Source organism: Stegodyphus dumicola, chromosome 9 (genome assembly GCF_044657685.1).
Source record: "Stegodyphus dumicola isolate Sdum_Otavi_A_Nest chromosome 9, ASM4465768v1".
Taxonomy (NCBI): domain Eukaryota; kingdom Metazoa; phylum Arthropoda; class Arachnida; order Araneae; family Eresidae; genus Stegodyphus; species Stegodyphus dumicola.
In genome coordinates, this window is record NC_140776.1 from 137,535,802 (window position 1) to 137,561,310 (window position 25,509).

The 25,509-nt window shown below is 30.6% G+C and overlaps 2 protein-coding genes across 4 annotated transcripts in view; one reads left to right on the plus strand and one right to left on the minus strand.

Moving 5' to 3' along the window:
* The window catches only part of LOC118189129 (uncharacterized), a 141,806-nt gene extending 129,508 nt beyond the window's left edge, over positions 1–12,298 (minus strand). For 2 of the 3 annotated variants that reach the window (XM_085824142.1, XM_035359672.2), the window contains exon 1: positions 12,184–12,298. In XM_085824142.1, coding sequence (XP_085680268.1) covers positions 12,184–12,208 — 25 coding nt within the window. In that variant the 5' untranslated portion in view covers positions 12,209–12,298. Of the gene's footprint in view, positions 1–3,758; positions 3,870–12,183 lie in introns of those variants that run through there. The other variant, XM_085824141.1, reaches the window with a different exon arrangement.
* Positions 12,299–13,854: 1,556 nt separating this feature from the next.
* The window catches only part of LOC118189128 (uncharacterized), a 39,170-nt gene continuing 27,515 nt past the window's right edge, over positions 13,855–25,509 (plus strand). The window contains exons 1-2 of the mRNA XM_035359671.2: positions 13,855–13,979; positions 14,377–14,490. Of these exons, the coding sequence (XP_035215562.1) occupies positions 14,393–14,490 (98 nt within the window). The 5' untranslated portion in view covers positions 13,855–13,979; positions 14,377–14,392. The remainder of the gene's footprint in view (positions 13,980–14,376; positions 14,491–25,509) is intronic.

Here is a 25,509-nt window from a genome sequence, read left to right on the forward strand (position 1 = left end):
TACAGATGACAATACAGTACAAAGTCCAAAATTCGAAGGTCCATTATCTGTAACGATCTAAAATTCGGACCTCAAAAACCACTAACAATGTTTTCTTGTAGCCTTTACGCATGTGCATTTGATCCCCCCCTCCACAAATAATAAAACATCTGGAGAGTCTCGATTCTTAATTTCGTTTCGTAATTCTTATCTTTGACACTAAATAAAATACCTTGCTATTGAAGAAACAATCATTTTAGTATAAATTTGTAAGATCAATAATTTGGCTCAGTTGCTGCATATCTGCTTGGCACACATCATTTCTGGAGGAAGAAACATTCCACATAGATACATCATTTATTTGACAACAACCTGGCGAATCAGTATTTATTACTTACTTTCTTCTCATCACCGCATGTTTATCAAAAAACAACTTGAGTAATGACTCATGCAGCGATGCCTAAACAATTTTTTTATGTTAATAATTGAATAATAAAGAAGTATGGTAACCTTTTATATTGACATTACGTTTGGCAATGATTACAGATTTAGTTAAATGAACTAAAAAATGTTGACAAGGAAAAATTTGCCAAAAATTTCTTTCCGTATGCTAAAAATAGATTTTGTTGATGATACTCATAGACCCAAAGATTACATTTAAGGCTATTTAAATTAAAAATAACTGATTTGTATTCACATGAACCCAGAACAAGCGCCAGGGCTTGAATGGCCGCACCAAGTCGCAGACTTTAGGACCAACACAGACTGCATCAGGCGGTAAGATATGTAGCGCCGGCTCTTAATAAGGCTTAATGTGGGAGGTATATGTGGGTATTTATTTATTCAGAACTCTGATAAGCCTTCAGCATATGCAAGAAATAGATACAAGTATAATAAATAACTAAATTAATACAATTCAGGCTTAATTATCTCAGTGCGTGACAGAAGCAGGATAAAATTTAACGGAACAACTTGTCGTTAGTCGCCAAGCTCATGATGCATAGTAAAGGATAGCTAAATTTGATGATGATAGCCGCTAATTTTAAAGGTTTTCAGGTATTACAAAACAAAGGTGAAATTTTCAAATTAATGGATTTTGTAAAGAAATGTGAAAAAGCGGTTATAAATGAAGATGATATAAAAGAAGATTTTTATTGTGATGACAATGCTTCTCAATCATCAATCAATTAACGAATGGCAAAATCTGTAGTATGATTCTAGATCCAGAAAATATTGCTACCGATAGTGAAGAAAGTGATAGAGAAGTTACTGAAAACGAGAAAATTTCGATTCACGAGTTAGTTGGAATTCTCGAAACAGCAGTTACAGGACTTCAACAATGTAACTAAACAAGAGATTATGTCTGTCTATAGAAATAAAAAGAAAGTATTATCATAAAAAAAGAAGCTACTTAAACAACTTACATGGAAAGAAATGTTTAATAAGGTAAACAAATAAATATTAAGCCTTTCTTCTTTCTTTTTTTCCTTTTTTGTAAATTTTGATACCCTTTGGATCATAAATACTTCATTATTTCATAAATCATTAATTCATATTTTTAGTTTTATAATTTCTACATGCCATATTACTAGATTTAAACTGATGATCTAATATCCAGAAAAATTCCAAATCCGGAATCGCCGAAATCCGACGAGTCCAGATTTTGGATTTTGTACTGTATAATTTTTGCTTGCTCAGTTCCAAATTTGAAACAACTCTTTGAGAGAGATCCAAAGGTCTACCTCTTTTCACTTACCATCAACATCTCTACAGGATTTCCAACTCAACAACATTTAAAATGTCCCTATGCCACAAAGACACCACACTCTTAAACCAACCCCGCCTTCCACGGGATTCAAAGCAAAAGAATGTTCACATAATATCTGAATTTTAAACTTTTCTACAAAGTACTGATATTTTTTTCATTGAAGAATTTATGTTTTTTCTTTTCATTCCCCCCTTTTTTTTTCGAGAAATAAGAAATTATAATATATAACACACATTACAACAACATAAAAATCTCTTCATCTAAGTGATTAATAACACAATTTTAAGAATAAAATCAATTTTTTAAGATGTGCACTTCTCTAAAAATAGTAAAAATAAGGATAATAAATAAACAAACTGCATGGAAACTGCAAGTGAGGTACAAAAATCATTCTTAAAAAAACTGCCAATTTTACTGAGCTTCTGCATTTAAAAAAAAGTTTTAGTTTTGTTCACTCGCAACTAATGTCAGAACTAACATCCAACTACTTTTTAAATTAATTCATTAGTTATAAAATAGATCATCAAATATATGTTTCTCCAAATGCAATAGAACTCTGATTATCCACAGCTGTTTAATTCCTGAATACCTGTAATTCTTGCTGATTTTTTAATGTAAACAAACACAACTTCAATTTTCAAAAAATTAAACAATTTTATAAAAAGAACTCTATACTTAAAATGTCACTTGAATCTCTTTTTTGTTGTTCTACTGCATATATAATGACACCACTGAATTAGCATAAATTAATTTTAAAATATAACAGTTTTGTACTTAATAAACCTTGAAATAATTCTTTGTGGGTATTTAGTATTCCTTAATTGGCTATTTATATGCAAACAACAACTTTAATAAAAAAAAAATTTAAAAGGAGAAAATGTGAAAAAATACTTACGAGACATGATTAAATAATTTACAAAATTCTTTGATCTGCCTAACCCTTGGTTTCAGCGGCCCCACCAGAGGGCAAACAGTTGAATACTTAACACTGTCAGTTTGACCTGGGTGAATGGAGTGGCTGCATGGGTGCTTTTCATGTGTAATGTGAATGTGAAATAATTTTCCATTCAAAGTTCTCTATAAAGGCAGAGGTTCTCTATAAAGGCCTTAGGTGCAAAGGTAAATCCTTAGTGAGTATGCATTATTGGAATTCTGTTTAAACATCCAAAGTGTCATTCAGTAATTATTTAAAGTTCCTTGATGCAACATATTATTTATGTATAGTAGAATTCCTATCAATGCCAGCAATCTGCATTCATTTTTGAATATAAACAAATTTCAGTTTTAGAAAATTTAGAATGATAAATTTAAAAATAACATTTTGATACTTTGATTATCTGTAACCCTACCCAAACGTCACTCAACTCCATTAAGAACTCTGGAGAGCATTTGCGAACTTATTGGTGCCACTGAGAGAAGTGTTTGAGCTATATGTCCATTTCAACATACATCCAGTGACACCATATTTTTTTTTTTTTTTTTTTTTTTTTCTCTCTAGAACACAAGACTTTTACACTTTTGTGTTGTTGTTTTCCTCACATACATAGTGACATGTTTTCAATAAAAAAATAAATCAGAATTCCATAAATTGACCATCACACACAATATCAGCACGAAAATCCTAAAAGGAGGTGCATGATTTTAGTAAGTACAAAAGTGTCACCATTGCAGTCAAATCATGCAGAAAGCTAAATCCACGTTTTGCAAAAGAATAAGAAAAATGCAGTGTGTGGTCCATTCTTACGCTAAAATAATAATATTTCTATAACAGAGATCACAATCTGCAATCACTCTGATGAAAATATCCAAAGAAATGTAAAGCCATATGGAAGGATGCTACAAGCATATATGGGTCGTCATACAAGTGTTTGTCTCATTAGTAATTCTTAAGGCTTTTCAGTGGGGGTGCAGATAATCAGAAAGTATCAAAATTTTTGAGTTCTTACAGTTAACATATGTAAATTTACTTTTTAAACAACATTTTAGATGTTATGTTTCAATTTACACATACCTCATATTTGGCTTTTTGTGTTTTGTTCAAGGAGCAAACATGTTTACATCAGCTCATGTGAGGACAGATTATTAAAAACAGCCATAAGACAGGTTTCTTTGGCATTCAGAACTAAAAACAGGAGGATAAAAACAAGAGAAATTTTCTTTTCATTAATCCAGAATTTCAATTTTACCAGTTTTTTTTTTTTTTTTTCCCCCTTCTTAAATGATAGTGATGCTATTTATTCACCTGCACCAAAAGTAATGGTAGAATCAGCATCAGCGAGATTCAAGAAAATTGTGGGGTTTTGTAAGCATTATATTTATTTATTTATCCATTTTTTTTTCACATTTAAGGATGTGAAAACTATTTCATTTTAAAAATAATTAAAGACTATTTTTTAAGTACAAATCTCTGCCATAAAATTACGCTCTATTGAATCCAATTGCACATGATAGCACATAAAACATTTCATCTAACATCTAATTAATAGAAGGCAAACCTTACTAGCTAATAAAGTATAATGGCCACACTGAAAACTGCTTCCTGAATCAGATGCTAAATATAAACAAAACATTAAAAATTTTCAAAAATTATCAATTATGCAAAATTTAATTAAAACTTACTGAAATTACAGTATCAATAGTTTATTTATAATTAGAATTGTGTGTAGAGATGTGGAAAGTGAAAAATGTTTAAATAAATGAATGGAAGTAGCAAATTAGAATAAATTAAATGTTACACAGTAAAAATCAACAAATAAGCTTTGATATATTGTGAATGGGCCACATTTCAGCAAAAGCAAATGCAATTTTAAATATAAATATGCTCATTTCTGTTCAAGTTCTGATGAAAGACTAAGAATATTTATTACTGACAATGCAAGATGTGATAAAACATTTACAATTAAAGAAGTTCAAAATCAAATTATTCAACTGTGTGGAAATAATCAGAATTATGTGAAAATTTGTGCTCTCACTGATGTTGCTGCTGTTCCTACAAGAGCAGAAACACTTCAAAGTATAATTAAGCTGTCGATTCAAAAAGACTGACGAACAATGACTACTCACCTCTGATTGGATTTGTACTGCAGCAAATGAAAGATGATTGGGATAATGTTAAAGTTCTCATTACTGATGAAATTCTGTTATCAAATGTTGATAATGATGGAGTCAAAACATCGTCAATTGTAAAATGAAGAAAACAATTGTTTGTTTTCTTAATTTTTTCTCATTTCGGGAGATTCAGTGTGCTATTATGTGGCAAGCTGCTTTAACTACCACTGATTAATAGTTTGACTGGTAAGCAATTCTTGCAAGAACGCACGAAAACTGCGGAACATATTTTGACTTGATGTTGTCAAATAAAACACTCTCATTTAGACAAATATCAATCAATTTTAATAATTCTTTTCATATTATAAAGCAACAAAGATACACTGAAACTCGCAGTGCACGGTTTTCGAGACAAACGAACGCAACACTTTTGCGCCGCATAGCAGTCAAACAGTTAAAGGAAGTCAAATGTGTAATCAGCCATGCAGTATGCAAGTTCAAACTCAAATTCAGCATCAATTCGAACTTTGAGAACTTGTCGAAAATATGAGACAAAAGGGAGATCAGACTTTCACCAATATTCTCAATTCTCTTTGCGGTGGAGAGCTGAAAATGAATCAATTGTCTGTGCTTTAAAAGTAAATGATGGGCTACGAAAATATGAATGAAGATTTTTACAACTTGGAAAAGTGATTCATATCTATCCAACTCGAGAACTAGTTTAGAATCATAACAATTTGGTTCTTAATGAATTTAGATAGAAAGCAACTGAAATGTTCAAGATTAAAGCACAAGATAGAATTATTAATGGTGATTCAGATTTAACTCATGAACAAATTCAAGCCAAACTTTTTCAATGACATTAACAAAACAGGTGGGCTTCATGCAACTTTGACAATCTTTGTTTGAGCCAAAGTCATGCTCAAGTCAAATGTGGATGTAATATCAAAACTTGTCAATAGTGCCACTGGTTACATAACTCAAATAATTTTGCCTTTATTGAGATGTGGCCAACTCTATGCACAAGTCATTTCACCAATGTCAAAAGAGTTTCAAGCAAAAGGCTGAGCAAAAGCTAAAAGATTCGTGCTACTTCATGGGCATACACAAAGTATTCTCAGTTCCGAAGTTGCTTATCTTTCAAATATGTGGAATTGCAAAGGTTTGGCTTATGTGATTTTAAGTCATGTTCAATCATTAAAAGGACAAATCTTTATATATAACTGAAACTGTTGGTAACAAACCTTGTAATATGAAAGTAAAAAAAAAAAAAAAAAAAAAAAAGAAACAGAATGAATCAGTTAATAATCAAAATAATTCTCAAGTTTAAAGATTCATTTTGAAAATGGCATTATAAAGGCTTAGAGCTATAAAAATATTTAAAAAAATTCCTAAGAGTAGATATACAATGCTTAACGGTGTTTGATCCTTTTTTTTTTTTTTTTTTCATGATGAAATATGCTTAATAGCATTTGACTTCACATAATTTCGTAACTGTTAAATGGACTAGGTAACGAAGTCCTCATAAATAATATGAAAAGATATGAGAGTGCATACCATGCTTAATGGTGTTTGATCCTTTTTTCGCGATGAAATATACTTGATGGGGTTTGACCTCACTCAATTTTTATGATATATTTGAAAAGGAGCTTTTGTGTCTTTAAAAAATAGTGTTATTTAAATTAAGTAGCAAATTAAATTTTTAATTTCTTTAGAGGTTCTCTGCAAGAATTCATTACCATTTGATTTATATATATATATCTCAATTACAGGATTACATTATCAAATAAGGTAAGTAGGTAAGTCAGCAAAACAATTCGATTAAGCTAAAAAAATTGATGGAAAATCAAAACTACTTTGAAATTCGAGTATAGTTCCAATATTTAGATCCGATTGTAAGTAAATGTAAGCTATTCTCTATTTATGTGCAATACATTTATATTAAAATTAATATGAATAACGAAGTCTTTTAAAACAAGAATAGGTTACAGGTAAATATGTTATAAATTTTTATAAAGTTCATATCATATAAATTTCAAAATGAAAAAATTTTAAATAAAACAATTTTTTTTTAAATCTAAAGGCTATTTCTATTAGCTTGATTTGCACTAAAAAGTATATGAAATAAAATTATTATATGACTTCTCGACCACAACACTAAATAATTGCAGTTGCTCTTAATATATTTATGTTAATTTCAAAGGAACAAATAAAATTTTAATTTAAATTTTGAGAGAACAGGAAATAGGCAGTATAGTAAAAGCTATTCATACAAAGCTTTATATAATGTTGATAGTAAAAGCTATTTGTACAAAAACTTTATACTATCCATTTCTTCTCTAAAAATTTTCATTTAAATTTTATTCGCTGCTTTAGAATTAACATAAATATAAAGATATTAAAAGCAACTGTAATTTTTTAGTGTTGTGGTCAAGATGTCATATAACTATTTCATTTCATACTTTTTAAGTACAAATCAAGCTAACAGAAATAGCCTTCAGATTAAAAGTTTTATTTTTATACATTTTTTCAGTCGTGTGTATACAATTTTTTTTTTTTTTTAATATATAAAATGCATGCACTTTTGCAAAAAATGTTCTTTGTTTTTCGCGATAAAATTTTCAATCATTTACCCCCTTTTCTACCAACATGTTTTCTCCTTCCGCTTTTTTTTTTTTTTTTTTTTCTCATATCAATAAATTTTAAAAAAAAAAGGCTTCATATTAAAAAAATACAGGTTAAGTAACACTTAGGGTATAATTTTAGTTGACTATTCATGGATCGACAACCTTCCATTCTGGTGAAGTGTACAATAAAGCTACAACTGTTCTTCAGCAACTTGTGATCAGTGATGTGCAATGTTCAGTTCAAGCAATTCTGCTCCCCCTTTTTTAGACAGAACTTAGGACTTCTAATTGAAAATCAGAAAGTAAAGAGCATAAATGAAACTCGGGAAGATACAAAATTCCTTAATTCTACACCACAACATTTCACCCCAAATTGTGTGAATTATTAAAATTCTAGTAGTTTTTCTATTGCCTGTTCTAAAAATTGCATTCCACGATAATACATCACAGGACTATAATTATTTTGCTTTGACATTTAATACAGTCAAATACCGAAAATCTGCAGAAGTGAAATCCACGTTGCCTCTAAAAATATAAACATTCAGTTTATAAGTTCCAGAAACCACAACATTGGGTACGAAATATCAAAGCAAAAATACTTACAGAATAATGACGTAATAATTATCGAATAATAATGAGTCATAATGGAAATACCAAATTATTGACATAAAAAAGTTTAAAAAATAAAATTTTTTTCCCTCTAATCTGCATCGGGCAGACGATTAACTGAACTCTTCTTTGAAGTTCACGCTTCACATTGTACTTTCTGAGCTTTGTTATTTCACGAGATTATTTAGTGCTGCCGCCTTTTTTTTTTTAATCCAGATATTTTGTGGATAAATTAAGAATATTTTAAATTTCACCCCTTTTTAATACAATGACAGATAAGAAACGCACTCATGATTTTACATATTGCAACGTTGAAAAACGTAAACATGTTACATCGACGGTAATGCAAAAAGTGCAAATTCTGCAAAAGATGGAGGCAGGTGCTGCTCCTCGATTTAGAGCAGAATGGTATAGAATTGCAACACGAGTGTGTATGATATACGGAAAAATAAAGAAAAGCTGTTGAAATTTTATAGCAACAGTGATTCTACCACCGGAATCCAAAACCGGAAATCGTTACATGAGGTGAAATCGGCAAAACTGGATGCTTTGTACATATAATACAGTGAATAATATAATCAATTTATATATGTAATAATAATTTAATGCATATAATAAATTATTGCAATAATGTATATAATAATTTAATTTAATGTATCTAATACACCCTATTTATTTGCCCTTTGAGTCTGAATATTATGATTTATCTTTTCTGTCCTGAAATCTGCACAACCTCTGGTCCCAAGCTTTGCGGATTTCTACTGGACTTCTATTGCATTTCCAAAATACACTGCCTTTATTGGTATAGCACTGCTAACTGCTTTACTGATGGGCTGTCGAATGCTTGTAAACATACAAGGTGTGTTTGCCATGGGGGCACATAAGATACGGGCAAGCTGCAAGTTCTTTCAATATGTATGGTGATAGGGAGGTAGGAGAATCTCAGATACCCCCTCCCAAAGTATTCTCCATGAAATTGGGATAAAATTTCATAGTTTTTTGTGGGTGTAAAATTGGTCACTCTCCATGATGCACCCTTAGCAATATTTTCAGTGATGAAATAGTTGATATTGTCCATTCCCAAAAAATGCATTAGATTATAAATGTCCTGCCATTAGAAACAGAATGTAAATGCCTTTGACCCTCATCAAGACATAAATGATACTGCACAGTCAATACGGCTCAAACAAAAACATAAAATAAATTTGTTTAAATGTATTATGATTTATACATTTACTTGAATAATAAAAAATCTACATTATTTTATTATGTAACATGCATGAAAGCTTCAAAATAAATAGCTTATTTAAAGAGTGTTCTTAATATACTTAAAACACAAGAAAAAGCTTCCTATGCATTTTATTTATCCACTTACAAAACACAATACAGGGCTTGCTATGATATATTAACTACAGCAAATGTACTCAATCCGTTTACCTACACGAGAAAGCTTTTGTGTGTTTTTCTGAAGAATATTAATTCAGATTTATGTTAAATAAATAGAAAACGTGGTTGGCCTACTTGATGATAAGAAGCCCAGAAAGGCTATTAATGCAGTTTTGGGATTTTTTTTCACTTTCAAATTGCTGCCATCAAATATTAGAGACCTGCATTATATTTAAAGAAATTAAATAATGAAGAACCTGCATGAATGTATAATTCTCATACTGTGTAAAAACAACGATAGCTAAAGACATCAGATTTTGAATAACAGTCTTCCATTTAAATATGGGCATCTGGAAGCCGAACTGGGAATTTGTTTTATTATCTATTTCATATTTTGTAAAACATTTTTGTAAAAATTTTTGAACAAACTCAACGATTTCAAAGCGAGCAATAAATACACTGTACGGTGAAAAGAAAAATTTTATCTCTAGTGCGTGAGACCGTATATCGGAAATTCTAAAAGATATGCTCTTTTTAAATTATTTTGTGATATTGCCGTTGAATTTAATTTTATGGTTTAAGTGCGATGGTTTAAGAACTTGATATTTAATAAATAAAGGTAACACAGAAAATTCTAAAAAAATGCCCCTTTGGGTGTAAATATAAAATTTGAAAGTTTTATATTTTGTTTCCTGTGTTTTATTCAAATTGGCAAAGTACATGAGAGCTAACTGCATAAGGGAAAGGATGTTTTCGTGCAGCTTCTATACAGACTCAAACCATGGAATTTCATACCACTAATACATTAAAGCACAGAGATACTGCAGATGCTACAGCATTGAGTCACTAGCAGTGTTTGATGGTCTTTACACTAGGCAAATGTACTCAACGAAATAGAGATAACAATTTGATATTAGTTAATAAGAAAATTCTTAATAACTATTATATTATTATTATTAATAACTATTACGAATTTTTACATATAGTTTCCAAAAAAAATATTATAAAATTCATACGAAAGCTTACTAAAAACTAAAAAGAAATTTGCTATAGAAATTAACTAAAAATCATTCCAAAAATACAATGTTTATTTAAGAAACTTGGAGCGGAAATTCCATTCCTCATATAATAGTATTTGTTATTCATTTTAGTCTGACTGATTAAAAAGTATAAATGCAAAAACAAAAAGCATTTAAGCTATCTACAAAAATATTTTCAAGAAAATACAAGCTGTAGGCACAAAATTTATCTATATGTCTTTGAATATGTTATTTTATTAAAAATGTTTAAAAAAACTCGACAATATATAATTCAACAAAAATAATAAAACTTAATTCATTGCTTTCCAAGTATAATAATAAGCAATTAATAGCAAATTGAACTGTTCTAAAAGCTTGGTAGCATTTTAACCTACATTTTAAACAATAAAATCATTTAAATCTAACTAGCATTCTCTAATTTGAAATTAGAAAATTTACTAATCTTTGTATGTGTGCATGTATAAATATCACTGATTGTATGTGCATTTATATTTATTACTCTTAAGAAGTTTTACTTATTAAAATAATTTCCGTGTACATAACACGCCTATTTTCACATGAGAAAAGTAAAACGCTGAATAAAAATTATTTAAATTCCTAACAGAAAGTTTAACTCACTCTACACATAATTTACGATACTGAACAAGATGATGATGTAACTCTTAGAAGCATTCATATTTACAAACAGTCAGTGGCCTACTTCACAATAAAATAAACAAGTTGTTTAGTTGAAGTGCATTTCGCTAGTTATCACAAAAGCTTCTAATATTTATTATAAAAAGTACCAAAACATTTTTAACTAAATCTAACTGTATAGTAGTCCAAATTTCAAATACTCGGCAAAGATGTGCATATAAAATTCAACTGTTTTTTAGCAAAGGTCTATATTTAAAATTATATGTAATTATATTTTCATAAAAAAGCAAATCTGAAACCTATTCTCAAACATACATGACTATACTCAGATATTACTTGAATTTCTTAATTCAGCAATACCCGAGGGAAGACCTCCACTAAACTAACATCGTTCATCTCACAAATATAAACAACATTTGAAATTAAGTTTATTTTTCGTTAAGTGCTCTGCAATTATGCATTTGAAAGGTGGTTGAAAATACAATGGCAAAACTAGATTTTATAAACAACTACTGATAAACTACTACAAAAGTTTTTCGATAGTATGCACCTTCCTCTTCATGAAAAAAAAGTATATGGACTGTGTTTCTGAACGATATTAATTTAAAAAATTTAAAACACACTGAATTTTTAGTTTGTAATACGTAGCACATTAGTTAAATTTAAGCCCGTATAAGACGATCTCACTTTACAAATAAAAAAATAACATAAACGCTCCAACTCGACATATATAACAGCTTGCCCGTCAACCAAAATGCGCGTGGATCTTAACTTAGAATAGCACTTCACTATATCTAAATAAGAAAGAGAACAGTTTTATATTATTATTTTTTTTGTTTTGTAATCAATATGCATACTGTTATGTAAGCCTAAAACATATTGCAATGTTGTTTCCTGAATCGCTATACTTTAAGAGGACCAACCCCATCAACTGGGGAAGCTGAGGGAGTCGATGCACTGTTACATTTAAGTTCTGAAAATTTGCAACATTTACAATCGTGAATTTAAAGTCTTAAAAATATACAAGCCATAACATTTGTACGTGTATTAAATAATTTCTATGAAATCGAACTTTAAATTAAAGTCTCACCTCGAAATGGTAGCTTTTCGGGCATGATTTTATTCCCTTGACGTTCGCCATGGAACAATAACAGAATCCGCCATTTGCAATAGTCTTACTACGCATGCTTCAAGCACAATCTTATGGAGGATGTAGGGATAATAACAAGAACTACCAACAGAGGTCAGCACCGTAGGGTAACGTCTAGTTAACCATCAAAATATGAAGAGTATACGCATGCGTCGAATTGAAGCCGACTCAAGAAATAAAGATTTTAATCTGTTTGTGATGTCACCAATATTTTCACAATAACTTTGTTTACAAAGAAGAGGAAGAAGAGCCTAATATGTTTTTTCTCATTAACAAGTTATATAAGAACTTTTTAATAAGACAATGATAGATACGAATAAATAAAAATAATATCTACCTGTTTTGATGAATATTCTTCTTAAAGTTTATTTTGAATTAAAAATGTAGATGCCACAATAGAAAAAGGTTCCCCGTAAAAATATTTTGCTAAATTTATGCAAAAAGGATAGACATGAAAAGATATAAATTTATAGATAATTATTTGCATATTTCTTTCTTTTCAACGTATAATAGTACTCCTTATGTGCAAATCAAGGCAGTAATGAATCCCCCTCCCCACCATAGATATAGTAGTATCGCTTCTATAGTATCTTACCATACATGAAGAACTGGGAAGATTTCAGTTCAGTAAATTCATGCTTAAACTCCAATAGAAAACCTGAAACGTAAATTTAAAAAAAACGTAAAAACCTCTGTGTAAAATTTAAATTGTTAGGTATACTAGCAAAGACTTTATGAAAATATTTAGCATAAATTTGCTGTGTTTTGATAGTAAATTGCATTCGCATATATATGAGTAAAATATTTAGGTTCTTATTCAGTTGAAGTAGTAAAAAATTTTTTCATCTGTTATGTTGATTACTTACAAGTTTTCTAAACTATCCTAAGAAGTATTTTATTGATCTTTGTTATATCTTCTCTGAAATAGAGTCAGCGTATCCACAATATGAAATAAAGCGCTTGCACTTAAAACAGCTATAAAGAAACACAAATGATCAAAATTTATTTTCTTTATTCCTTTAAAACACAAATGAGCAAAATTTACTTCTACTTTTATTAATTTATGCATAAATGTGCAAAAATTTTTTTTCCTTCAAAACTTGTGTCAAGTGACACTGAATTTTATTATTATTATTATTATTATTATTCCAATGACGGCAGATTGTGAACAATTACAAATGTAACCCAGTCCATTAAGCTATACTAGGCCGGATGTGGTGGTCTCTTTATTATGGAGGCAACTAATATAAGGGCCACCATAGCCTTTCCTATGAAGGACGGACAGTTACAACCATGCCTTCTCCGGGATTCGAGCCCAGGCCCTTCGGCATCAGAGTCAGATTCCACTATACCGACTGGGCGGCATGACACTGAAATCATTTCTTGTTTATGAGAATTCTCTTTACAAACATTAAAAATATACGAGGATCGTAATTTTAGAATTCTTGAATGTTGTCATATAAAATATTCAAAACTGAAAGGAAACATTTAATTAAATTTCAGTTAAAAACGTAAAATTTATGTAAAAGAAGATTCATTTAAAAAGGGCATTAAGCAGCTTTTAAAAAATATCCACAATCATTATCAAGGAGTTCTCACTTTCGGCACTGACTCGGCTGTACGCTTGCGTGCTTTAACTCCTCAATTGTTATTTGTTTTTGTTGCTAGTTTGATGCGCCGGAAATGTTTGTTTCTCACGTCTTAGAAGTAAAGTCATGATGGAAATAATGTGAAATGTAAGGCGTGGTCTTTAATTTCTGTAACTGATATATAAAACGTGCCTTCCATTTATGCGAGCAGAATAATTCGCATAAATAAAATCCTGTAATAATTTGTGTATTGTTGTGATCTTCCTTGTATTTAGTAAGAAAGCAAATGCCGCCTACTTCCATTAGTCATATGTTAGTCTTAGTATCGATTATTAGAAAAATATATTAGCCTTTTCTTTTCAATATTCGAAAGTGTTCAACATATGTCAAGTTAACCTGGAGGAATATTTTGTGTTCTATCAAATTCTAATGCTTCAGTTTTCTAAGAAAATTGGAAAAAATTTATATGTACATGTGGACTGAGTTTAATCACTTCTTACTCTCTTCGACATTTTTTCAATGCTTTATTGTTTTTATTTTTCAGATTTTTTTGAAAGGTTATGGCTTGGCTTCAGTCTTCTTTCACTAGTCATCAATTGCTGGGAGATAGTAGCGGAAGTAATATCCGGAAAGGTTATAAAGTAGGATCTGTTAACAAGTGAGAAACAAATGCGTTTTATGATATTCTGTAGTTAAAGTAATGTTTAATGCAACTGTCCTTTCTAAACGAAGCTTTCATTATAAGAAAAATGCATGTCCGTGAAATTATGAGTTGCACAACACTTCTTCATATCTAGGTTTTTTTTTTTTTTTTTTTCCTTGTCCGTTTTGAAATTTTGCGTGTTTCTTATTGTTCTACTGCATTAAAGTCTTTTTATAAAAAATACTTGAGGTATAACAGCTTTGTGAAAATAAGTTTAATAATGTTCAGAAATAATGTTGATTTAAGAGTTATAAAGAGTAAAGAAGTTTAACTTCTTTTTTAGTTTTTATCCTCAATGAATGGTTCTATTGTGTTGTAGTATTATGTAGTCTGGGTTATGCACTGCAGAAGTTGCATTTTCAGAAATTATTAAACTGAAATCATTGTTACATTTTATATATATTTGTGAATATAATAAATTTATGTTGGCATTTGTATTATGTCAGTGTGCTAAAATATTAGTTGAAATTTATCAGATTAGGAGAATGTTATGTTAATATTTGAAGTAAACAAGTTATGACATTGGGATATCTTAGTTTCATAATTACTGCATATTATTTTTTCTTTCAGTGATTGAAGATTAAATTTTTAGAAGTCAAGTTTTGTTTTTTTTACCTGAATAAATTTTCAATTTTAAACTTTTGCAAACCTAAGAATGGTTTTTAATATGAAATTTAACACTAAGTAGTTCAAAATATATTATGCATTAAGAATTTGTTACAAAATACTTAAATAGTATCTAATAGTAATGTCAAGAATAAGTATATTAAACTACTAGTGTGTAGAGATATGGTGTATAAAATTCTTATAATATGTCTTATTCATTATTATGATGTTATGACATATTGTTAAATCATCTTTGCTGTAAAATTCACCTGAAACAAAAAAAAAAAAAATACCAGCACAAACTCATCTTATTGTCTTCAGAATCATTCACATGCAAAAAGGTATGTTTTTTTAATGTATTTTGGAAAATAGTGATAAGAGTTTGCTGTTATCTGTTTAACATTAGGATCTATTATTAACATTGAGGAGCTAAAATTTTGAGAGCTAATCTTTTAAAAATAACTTGTGCAATTTTTATAAAACTTGTCAATTTGGCAGACTTTGAGTCGTAGAATTGAAATATGGAAAAAAAGTGGCATGTCGTTTCAGAAAAAGTCTGATTTTCTGTGAAAATAACCTATATGAGAACAATGCTGTATATAAATCTAATACATATCTTAAGTCATGAAAAAAGTTGCCCTTTCGAGACATTAAAAATGCAAGTTGAATTTTGTCATTTGGCCTGGTAGAACAGGAGATATAGAACTGCCCCCCCCTCCCCGCAGTGTACATGGGAATCTGTTTTCGTTCAATATATGAGAATTGCACAAATTTTCTACTACTCGCACATATTTTCCCCCATGTACACAGCAATCGGTTTTCATTTTTAAAAAAATTAAAGAATTGTTCAATCAGTACACAAATCCGGTCATTTTTTTCCGGTTTTTGTATTTTGTACTGTTCGGCAAAATGCCCTATTTCTGAAGAAATGTGAATCTTTTGTTTTCATCGGCCTTTAAATTCCATAGTCCTATTATGATTCCTTACAAGAAAAAAAATTTATATTCAAAGGAAATAAAAACAAACACTAATAAGAAAAATGTCATTTAAATTTGAAGTTGGAAATGAGCTCTAGTATGTTGCTTGTTTGCTTATATCTGGTTTCCCACATAAATGCATTTTGGCGACATAGCACTTCGTCTCATAAATATTTTTGGGGGGGCAGAAAATTGCCAAGTACCAAATATTTCTAAATTTAGGTTTTTCAGATTTTGACAGGCATAGATATTAAAATCCTAAGTGAAAAGAATTGGATATTCATGCTTCATATTATTAAAATTTTTAAATTTTAGAAAGTTTAGTTTTGTTTTAAAGTTAGGATTTAATTTTTCATAGAATTAAGTAATGTATTTAAATCATGTATTTTTTTAACTTGATATAATTCAAAATTCTATAAAAATTTCCACATCTTTATAACATTCTATAAGATTATAGGTACATTCTGATTATCTGCCCCCCCCCCAACCAAAAAGTTTTGAATTCGTTGCTGATTTAGAAGAGCATTTCTGAATTCAATTGATGAGTAATTTCTTTCCTATTTTCAAAATCATGGTGACTAAGAATGTCGTTCAAGCACATTCAATTAATAAAATTTAAAAAAACTAGAAGCATTGGCAATAAAGCACTTATTCTTTTTTCTAAAAGCATTTTATGTTGATATTCTGCCCATGTACACAGTGATCTGTTTTCACTTAAAAAACATCCGAGAGTTTTACAAACTGGACATCAGCACAACTTTCGCATTTGTGCACCAGTCAAAACAGACTTACCCTACTCGTAGACCTGTGCTGCTACATAAATACTTTTTGGTGCTATCATGAGTTGTGACAACAATTTTGACAACATACTGCTTTGTTTCATAAATACTTTTCAGGAGGATGCAAATACCAAAATTTGTCACAGGCTTCTAAAATTATTCATTTATATTTTACTGACTAAAAAGCAGAGGCAAATTTACATATATGCTAAATAAACTAAAGCCTGGGGCAACAAATTTTGGGGGTAATAAAATTCGGAGTTGCTAAATTTCGGTAAATTTAAAAAACAAATTGATAATAAAAGTGTGTGTGTGTGTGATTATGGCAAAGCCTCAAGGGCTATCTGCCTAAGGGGAGGGATGCCTTCGTCGAGGACTTTCTAAGGGAAACTGGCTCGTATACATGTTACACATGGGGAAAACCACAAAAATGCCCATGCAGCCACCCCGTTTGCTGGATTCGAACCTCGGACCGAACTACCAGTGTTAATGACTTTACCGCTAGGCCATTGGTGAGCCCATTGATGATAAATGAAAACATATCTAAGATCTCTCTTCACTCAATAATCTGTGGGACATAAACTGACTGTTCATTTGATTGCCACAGTTTCAGCGAGAAGAAAAATATAAACAGTGATGAAAACAATATATTTGTCTTTATCTCAAAATACTACCCACTGTTATTGAATCTGTTGCAAAGAGTTTTAGCTTCAGTGCTAAGTAAAGTGGTTCTGTTTCCTTTCAATCACCTTGATATTAAATCACTGTAGTTCATTATATGATTGGGCCCACCAGCGGCCGAGCGGTAAAGTCGGTGAACACTGGTAGTTCGGTCTGAGGTTCGAATCCCGTGAATGGGCTGGCTGCATGGGCGTTTTTGTGGTTTTCCCCATGTGTAACATGTATACGAGCCAGTTTCCCTTAGAAAGTCCTCCACGAAGGCATCCCTCCTCTTAGGCAGATACTCCTCGAGGCTTTGCCATAATCACACACACACATTATATGATTGGAATAAAAAAATGCCCTATTTACAAATGGTTTCTCTGTCTGTTTGTCAGTTATCATCAAATTCTTCTCACGTGTCGCATTTTTTGTATAGGTCATGTGTATGAAAAGTGTATTCTTCATGATGAAAAATTAATATTAGTGAGAAAAACTCATTAAATATTATTTTGTTATTCTAGATTCTTCTTTTCTTTTTCTTTCTTTCTTTCTTCTTCTTTTTTTTTTTTTTTTTTTTGGTAGACCAGTTATTTTTGCAATCAAATATGCACATACAAATTATATTTGGTACTTTTCCGTTTCGCCGGCACAAATCTCGCCAAGCAGACTTTATTGGCGACAACACACAGTATACACATAAAAAATGTTGACAAATGAAGAATTTTTTATTTTAAAGGTATAAACATTTTAATGTCGTTAAAAATTTTGTAAAAAAAACCAATAAATAAAGACAATAAATTTGTAAAATGACTAAGAATTTACTATGCTTTCATGGTACAACATCCTGATTCACCGGTTCATATCACGTGACCCCAAGTGATCTTATCTCATCTAAACTACGCTACAAAAATCTATTTCTCTCGGTAATTATTTACATTAATTTCAAATTAAATTGTAATTTTGAATACAAGTTAAAATACAAGAATTATTTCATTTCGTACAAATAGCTTACTCAAAATAAAACTGCAGTGCTTTACTTCGCTAGTGCATTTCCATTAGAATTGATGAATTTAACCATTGACTTTGCCTTTTCTATATTTTCACCATCGGGTTGTGATTGCATCCTAATTGACTTAATGCTCACGTGAATGGCCTTAGGGCATAAAATTGAGCTCCCTGGTAAATATTCTATGTAATTGTATGCCAGTATTGAAAGAAACAATCAATCTGATAAAAAATGGCTGCGACTTGTTAATGTGGCATAAAAGGTTACCAGCGAGGCTATTTCGCTTGGCATCAGTTCTACTGTTATTGGCGACTTGATCGCTTGTGCCACGGAAAAGTACCTTGTATTCTAGTAGAGTGATTTTTTACTTCCTTGTACGAAATAAAAAGGATTTTTGTGAGATTAATAATTTGGCTCTTAATAAATTTGTGAGATTAATAACTTGGCTCTGTAGCTGTCTGCTTGGCATACATCTCAAAAGCTTTAAGCTTTAAAAATGATTGAATTATGTTGTTCTTATCTTCCGGTTAAGGTTTTTATGCCTTTAGTAAATCTGCATGCAATATTTGTGGAGTTATCAACAATTTAAAAGTTGTTTAAGTGCAACTAAGCCTAAATTTTTTCGATGGTGGACATGTTTGTTTACATTTCAAACGTGGCAAAATAGCGGATTTGTTGCCAATCTAGAGAAACTAAGATCCACAACAACAAAGATAACACCTTCTTTTATTATTGCGAATTAAATCATGTTTAATCCATTCTGGAATTTATTTGAAAAAATAAGTGTTGAAGATTTACTTTGTAACAATATAGATATTGGGTAGAGTAGACTTTAAGGTACCCCTTGTACAGTCAAAAGTCGTTAATTCGGACACCCATAATCCGGAATGATCTATAATCCGGACCTCAAAGCTACAAAATTTCCGCGCATGCGTCGCGTTGATGCATGTACCTAGGAGTTTACGCATGCGCGTAAGACTTTTACGGCTGCGCATATGCGTGTACACACGCGCATAATACATTTATGCATGCGCGTTTAATGTACAACGGGCGGTATAAGCTAAAATTATCTAATTATCTATTTCAGTTAATTTTGCAGATTGTGTTGTTCCTTAATCTTCGAATTGGATCCAGCTTATTATTTTTTGCAGACTGTTAGAGCAATTTTATAAAAGTAAGCTTGAACTTTCGTTTATGTCAAATAGAATTTCCGATGTGGGAGCTCCCAAAGGATCTACAAAACGAAAGTATATTTCGATGTCCACCAAACAAAAAGTGGAATTTCTGCAAAAAATGGATAAAGGCATATCCTTTGTTTCTCTAACCGTTCTGAAATCTGTTTATCAATTTCACGCTGCTCTGAGGCGGGGGGAGGGGGTGACGCCACAGCGCGTAATGAATTAGAAGTTGATCTGTCAGCATTATCCTTATCTTCAGGGCAGATGTTTTTATTTTATTTGGCTTATAATTCCTTACTAAATTAGTATTTCATCTCGATGTACTCCATCTTTGATATGATTTAAATCAAATTCCTCGTCATTATAATTCGCTTCCAAAAGCGAAGAAAGTGACAGATTATTGAAAACGAAAAAATTTCGATTGAAGTGTTAGTCGGTATTCTCGACACAGCAATTACAGGACTTGGACAGTGGAACTTCGTAACTGAACAAGAAATTATGTCTGTTTATAGAAAGTATTAGCACAATAAACGAAGCAACTTACGCTTCCAAGTTCAGCTTTCGTTCTGTCTACAAGCAAAACATTCGAAACACTCAGCATGCAGGCTGACGTCACGAACAGCAGGGCCTCGTGACAGTCGTTACTTCAGTTCATTTCACAACAGCCTGTAATAAGCAGTTGTATTCTTTGGTAAAAAGACAACTTCTACATTTTAGTGTTGTAAATCTTGAGGATGACCAATGCATTATCAATTAATAGAAGAGCCTTAAAAGGCAATCCCTTTTTACTTAAATAATTTTTGACATCTGAGAGAAACATGTTATGAAATTAATTATTGAAAGCTATGGCAGTGACCCGTGCTTTCTTATTAGCCATCCAATAGACAGGAAGGTTATTTATGTTTATTCCTTCAAATGAGCGTGATGTTTTTGATTTTGTTAATAACCGGTGGTTTCAATATATAATTGCCTGAAGCATTGCAACAGAAAAGAATTGTTTTACGAATTTTCACTAGCTTATGACCACTAGCTGATTAACAAGTTTTTCTAAATAAGTTCTTTCAAGTATTTCCCCCCCCCCCATAACAAACTGTGCTTGTCAGCATTGAAGATCTGATCAGAAATTTAGGAGTTGGCGGCAATGATTTCAGTAGATTTTGCTGAATATTGTTGTGCTGCATTCGAATCACAGATACACTTTCTCCTTTCAATCTTAGATTATATAAAGAATATCTTTGTTTAAATTTCTCAAACCAACCATAACTTGCAAAAAAAAGATGTCTTTTTTTTCATCTGATGAAGTCAACCATGACTGATTCTCAAGTGTTTTTAAACCTTTAAAACCTTATTTGTAATAGCATTAGTATCAATTGGAATCCGTTTTTTGATCCGTTTTTGCCTTTTCCATATTTTCCATTGTATGATCTCTTACATATGAAATTGTAGTCTTACTGTTGCAAGTTCCAGTTGCTACACTTTTTCTAATAGAGTCTTCATTTTTTCTAATTGTCCTTATTGTGGCTTCATTCATTGAGTAAAATTTAGCAACATCTGTTATTCTTTCTCTATTACGTAGACGATCTAATATTTTAATTTTTGTTTCTAAAGAAATAACTTCTTTTTATTTGCTATTTTTTTAAATCTTACAAAAGCTTAAAAAATTTACGTAAATCATAAAAATGCCAGATAAAATATAAATGTTGAAAACTTACCTGTAAACATTCAAATATGTAGATAAAAATTATGCAAGCTTTGCTGCTAAAATATTGGTACTGCACTGGTTTGCAAGAACCAAATAGCTTTACTGTTGCGAAATACATGCACATACTATGAGGATTCTCCTTTTACAAACATGGGGAATCCTCATCCTTGTTATCGCCACCATTGTTAACAAAGGAGTGAGATTAAAAAATTACTTCAAATATATGTATTTGCGGCCGAATATATATTTTACCAAGTTTTTGAAATCCATTAATTTTTAAACTGTGTAAAACCGAAATCACATAAAACGAGTACTGTGTAAATGGAGGAATAGGTGTACAATCATTTAGTAAAAGCATCAGTGAGGCAAAAAATAAAAAAAATAAATAAATAAATAAATATTAAAATTTCCTTCTATGAACATGAAAAATGATATACCACAAAGAATGCAAAAATTCACATCTTTAAATTTAAAATACTACATACAATGTACTGAATGCAAATGTTGTGGAAACAGTATGGATTGCTATTCTACATGCATATACAAAACATCCTTCTTTTAATGACAAGGCATGTCACAGCTATTATTGCCAGCCATGGTGGTTACGTAAGAAAAGTATCCCCCCCAAAACAACCATTATATTTAAAAAATAGCCAATCCTGTTGCTTCATTTTTAATTATGCTTTTTCACTTTTAACATTTTGTAAATAACTAATCCTCTCTTTCCATCATTATATTAGACTATAACAAGCATTGAAAATCAGTGAATTATTAATAAACTTTCTAAATTTTGTATAATTGCTGTTAGATTCAATGATTACGAAAGTAATTATAGAGTTCATGTAAAAAACAAGATAAGTATACTGCCTTATCACACCTTGATAGCATCTAACAAGATTAAGAGAGTGACAAGAATAAAGTATAATTTCGATTGAAGTGTTAGTCGGTATTCTCGATACAGCAATTACAGGAATTGGACAGTAGAACTTCATAACTGAACAAGAAATTATGTCTGTTTATAGAGAGTATTAGCACAATAAACAAAGCAACTTGAACAACTTACACTGAAAGAAGTGTTTAATAAAGTAAACAAATATTAAGCTTCTTTTTTGCAAATTTTGGTACCCATATTTCATAATTGCTTTTTATTTCATAAATTACGATTTTAATATTTTTAATTGTGTAATATCTGCATGCCATCTTACTAGATTTAAACTGAAGATCTACTATCCGGAAAAATCCCAAACTGTAATCGCCGAAGTCCGGATTTCGGAATTTGTACTGTATTCGTTTTGTATGAGGTTTTTGAACTTGCATTGTTTATTTAAATGTATATTCATTGCCTTTTTTTTTTTTTTTTTTTGTGTGTGTGTGTGTGTGTGTGAATATGATGTTAACAATCTTTAATTTAACGAGTAATGAGATATATGCCATATAATTTTTTTTTTTCAAGAAAAAGGTCTTTTGCCTGACAAATGAGTATGCAAAAGTGGCCACAACATGAAACTTTATGTTAACAACAAAACCATTTGGAGGTGCAGTAGTTAAAAATTGCAAAGAAAAGGAGGGCCTGCATGTTGGAAATTGGTTTAGCAACTCCAGAAGTACTATTAGATTACTCGTCACTGCTATTAGATTTATGCGTTTTTGAGCAGCAGATTTGAAGTCCACGAAATGGTGTAACAAACAGCTTAACCTTCTAAAACCGGGCTTAAATTCTCATAATATTACCTTTAGGACGGCACGATCCAAATTCCCCCTCCTTTACTGTTCCCTAATAAGAAAAGGCATTAGGGTGGTCATTTGTCCCCTCCATAGAAGCAGTAAAATTTACATGTTTGTCCCACGCTCGACAATAGTCTGGGATAGGTTACTATATTTGCGACTTTTTCGAGGTTTATTTTGATTTAATTTAAGAGCAAAATGTATACAATGTTTATATGACATTTACTATTTCTGATCAATCTCGGTAATAATTTGTGACTTTTATGTGAATTCTTTATTTTTACTAGAAATTAGGAAAAGAGAACAGAACATGACAAAATATAACAAATATGAACTAGCTTTGTATGCCTGCAGGTCAGAATGCAATATTTGATAATTTATTTTCATTAATAAAACAACAGTAATGAATAATTTAATAAAATAATGATAATGAATTCATTAATAATATTCATTACTGTTAGATGTTTAGAATATGATTCATTACTATTAGATTTTGAGATGAACTTATACCAATAATAAAGCTTTAAAACTTTTTTTCATAATTACGTTATTGTAATATTAAAAAGAAAATCAAAGATATATTAGTTGCGTTTGATTATATAATTTGAACAAATGTTACTTCGGACCATCAGGCAAAGGAGGTATATCTGTAGAGAAAATTTTCTTTATAAAACTGGATTTTGTTTACGTTAGCAGTTAAAAAATTCTCCGAATACCCATATATGCAATCCATTTTATAGCTGCAATGGGAAGTGAAGTCTGATGAGATAATTTCTTAAATTTTTCCATTTTCGGGGTATCCGTAGAAAGAGAGAAAGCACTTTTAGACTTCTTTTTAATATTTGTTTAGTAGAATTTTAATGTATGATTTAAAATTTTAGAAAATATAAATTTATGAAAAATATTTTTCAGAACAGTTTTAAATGTCTGTAAAGAATTCTACATCAATTTTCTTTTTAGTAGGCGAATTTCGTTCAAAAACCATCTTTATATCCAAAGCTTGATTTTTCCTTGATTTTAAATGAAGTGGATATACATATACATAAAAATAACTACAAAATAAATAAACATAATAAATTTTCTAATTTATTTTAAAAAGATTAATCTTTCATACTTTCAAAAGAATAAGGGCATACAGGGTATTGACATTTACAGTGTAGGAAATATGTTTTTCATATTTCTTTCAGTGATCAAAGCGATTACCCAGGAATACTTTCAAAGCAAAATTAAGAAAATTGTTTCCGACAAATTTTTCATAAAGTATCCTCTTATGTGTCTTTTTGTTAAAGTGCCAAATCTTCTCTTTGGCAGAATAAAGAATCAGAATGATGAACGGAGCGAAATAAATGCATAAGAAATAATTCCATAGTGCTGCAATTCCATGTAAAATCGTAAAATGAAACATTGAAAAATCCATGTAAAACTGTAATATGAAACACTGGAGAAAACTGCAATATAGTTTATTCAAAATCACCTAAAATTTTTAATTTATGTATTGCTGAAGGATAAACATAGGTTAGAAAATTAAATCGCTTATTTCAATAATTTTTCTTGGTCTATTTTTTACGGGCCCACCAGTGGAGAGCGCTGAAGTGGCTGAACACTGGTAGTTTTCTCGGGTTCGAATCACAGGCTTCATGGACGCTTTCATGGTTTTTGGCGTAACGTCGGTATAAGCCAGCTTTACTGAGCAAGTCCTTGATGAAGGCATCCCTCCCCTTATACAAACAGCTGTCGAGTGCTTCGGTGTAATCCAGTGAACGAACCAAATAAGGCCAATCAAATCCCAGAGAACAGGTTGGTTACATGTGGATTTTTCCATTTTATTTACTTAAGAATGAATGAAAATCACAAAAGGATAAATGAGAGAAAGTTGCATGCATAATAGTAGAAGTTCGAATGGAGTTAACATTACTGAACAGTTTTATGACCTCGGCAGCAAGAAAGGCCAAAGTAACATCTTATTAGATTTAAGCGTAAGTGTAAAGCAGGCCCTAAAAATGTAGTTTTGCCTACTTTGTAAAAGGAGCTTTGGAAACATTAAATCTCAAACAGAGTGCAAAATCGCTGAAATTTGAAGCATAATATAAAAATATATGCATCTTTAGCGAATGTTATTAGCCAAATGAAAAACCTTTTTATTTATTTTATGGAGTTTATTATAACAAAGAAACGCTTATTGCTTACTCGAGATTAACAAAGCAAGCTAAGATTAGTTTCTAGAGTCATTAGGTTATTTTGATGCTGGAGATGTGAAAAATTAGCAATACCCTCCTCGGGACTCGAACCCGTACCTCTCGAAATATGCGCCGAGTGTGCTAGCCATTACACCGTGAAG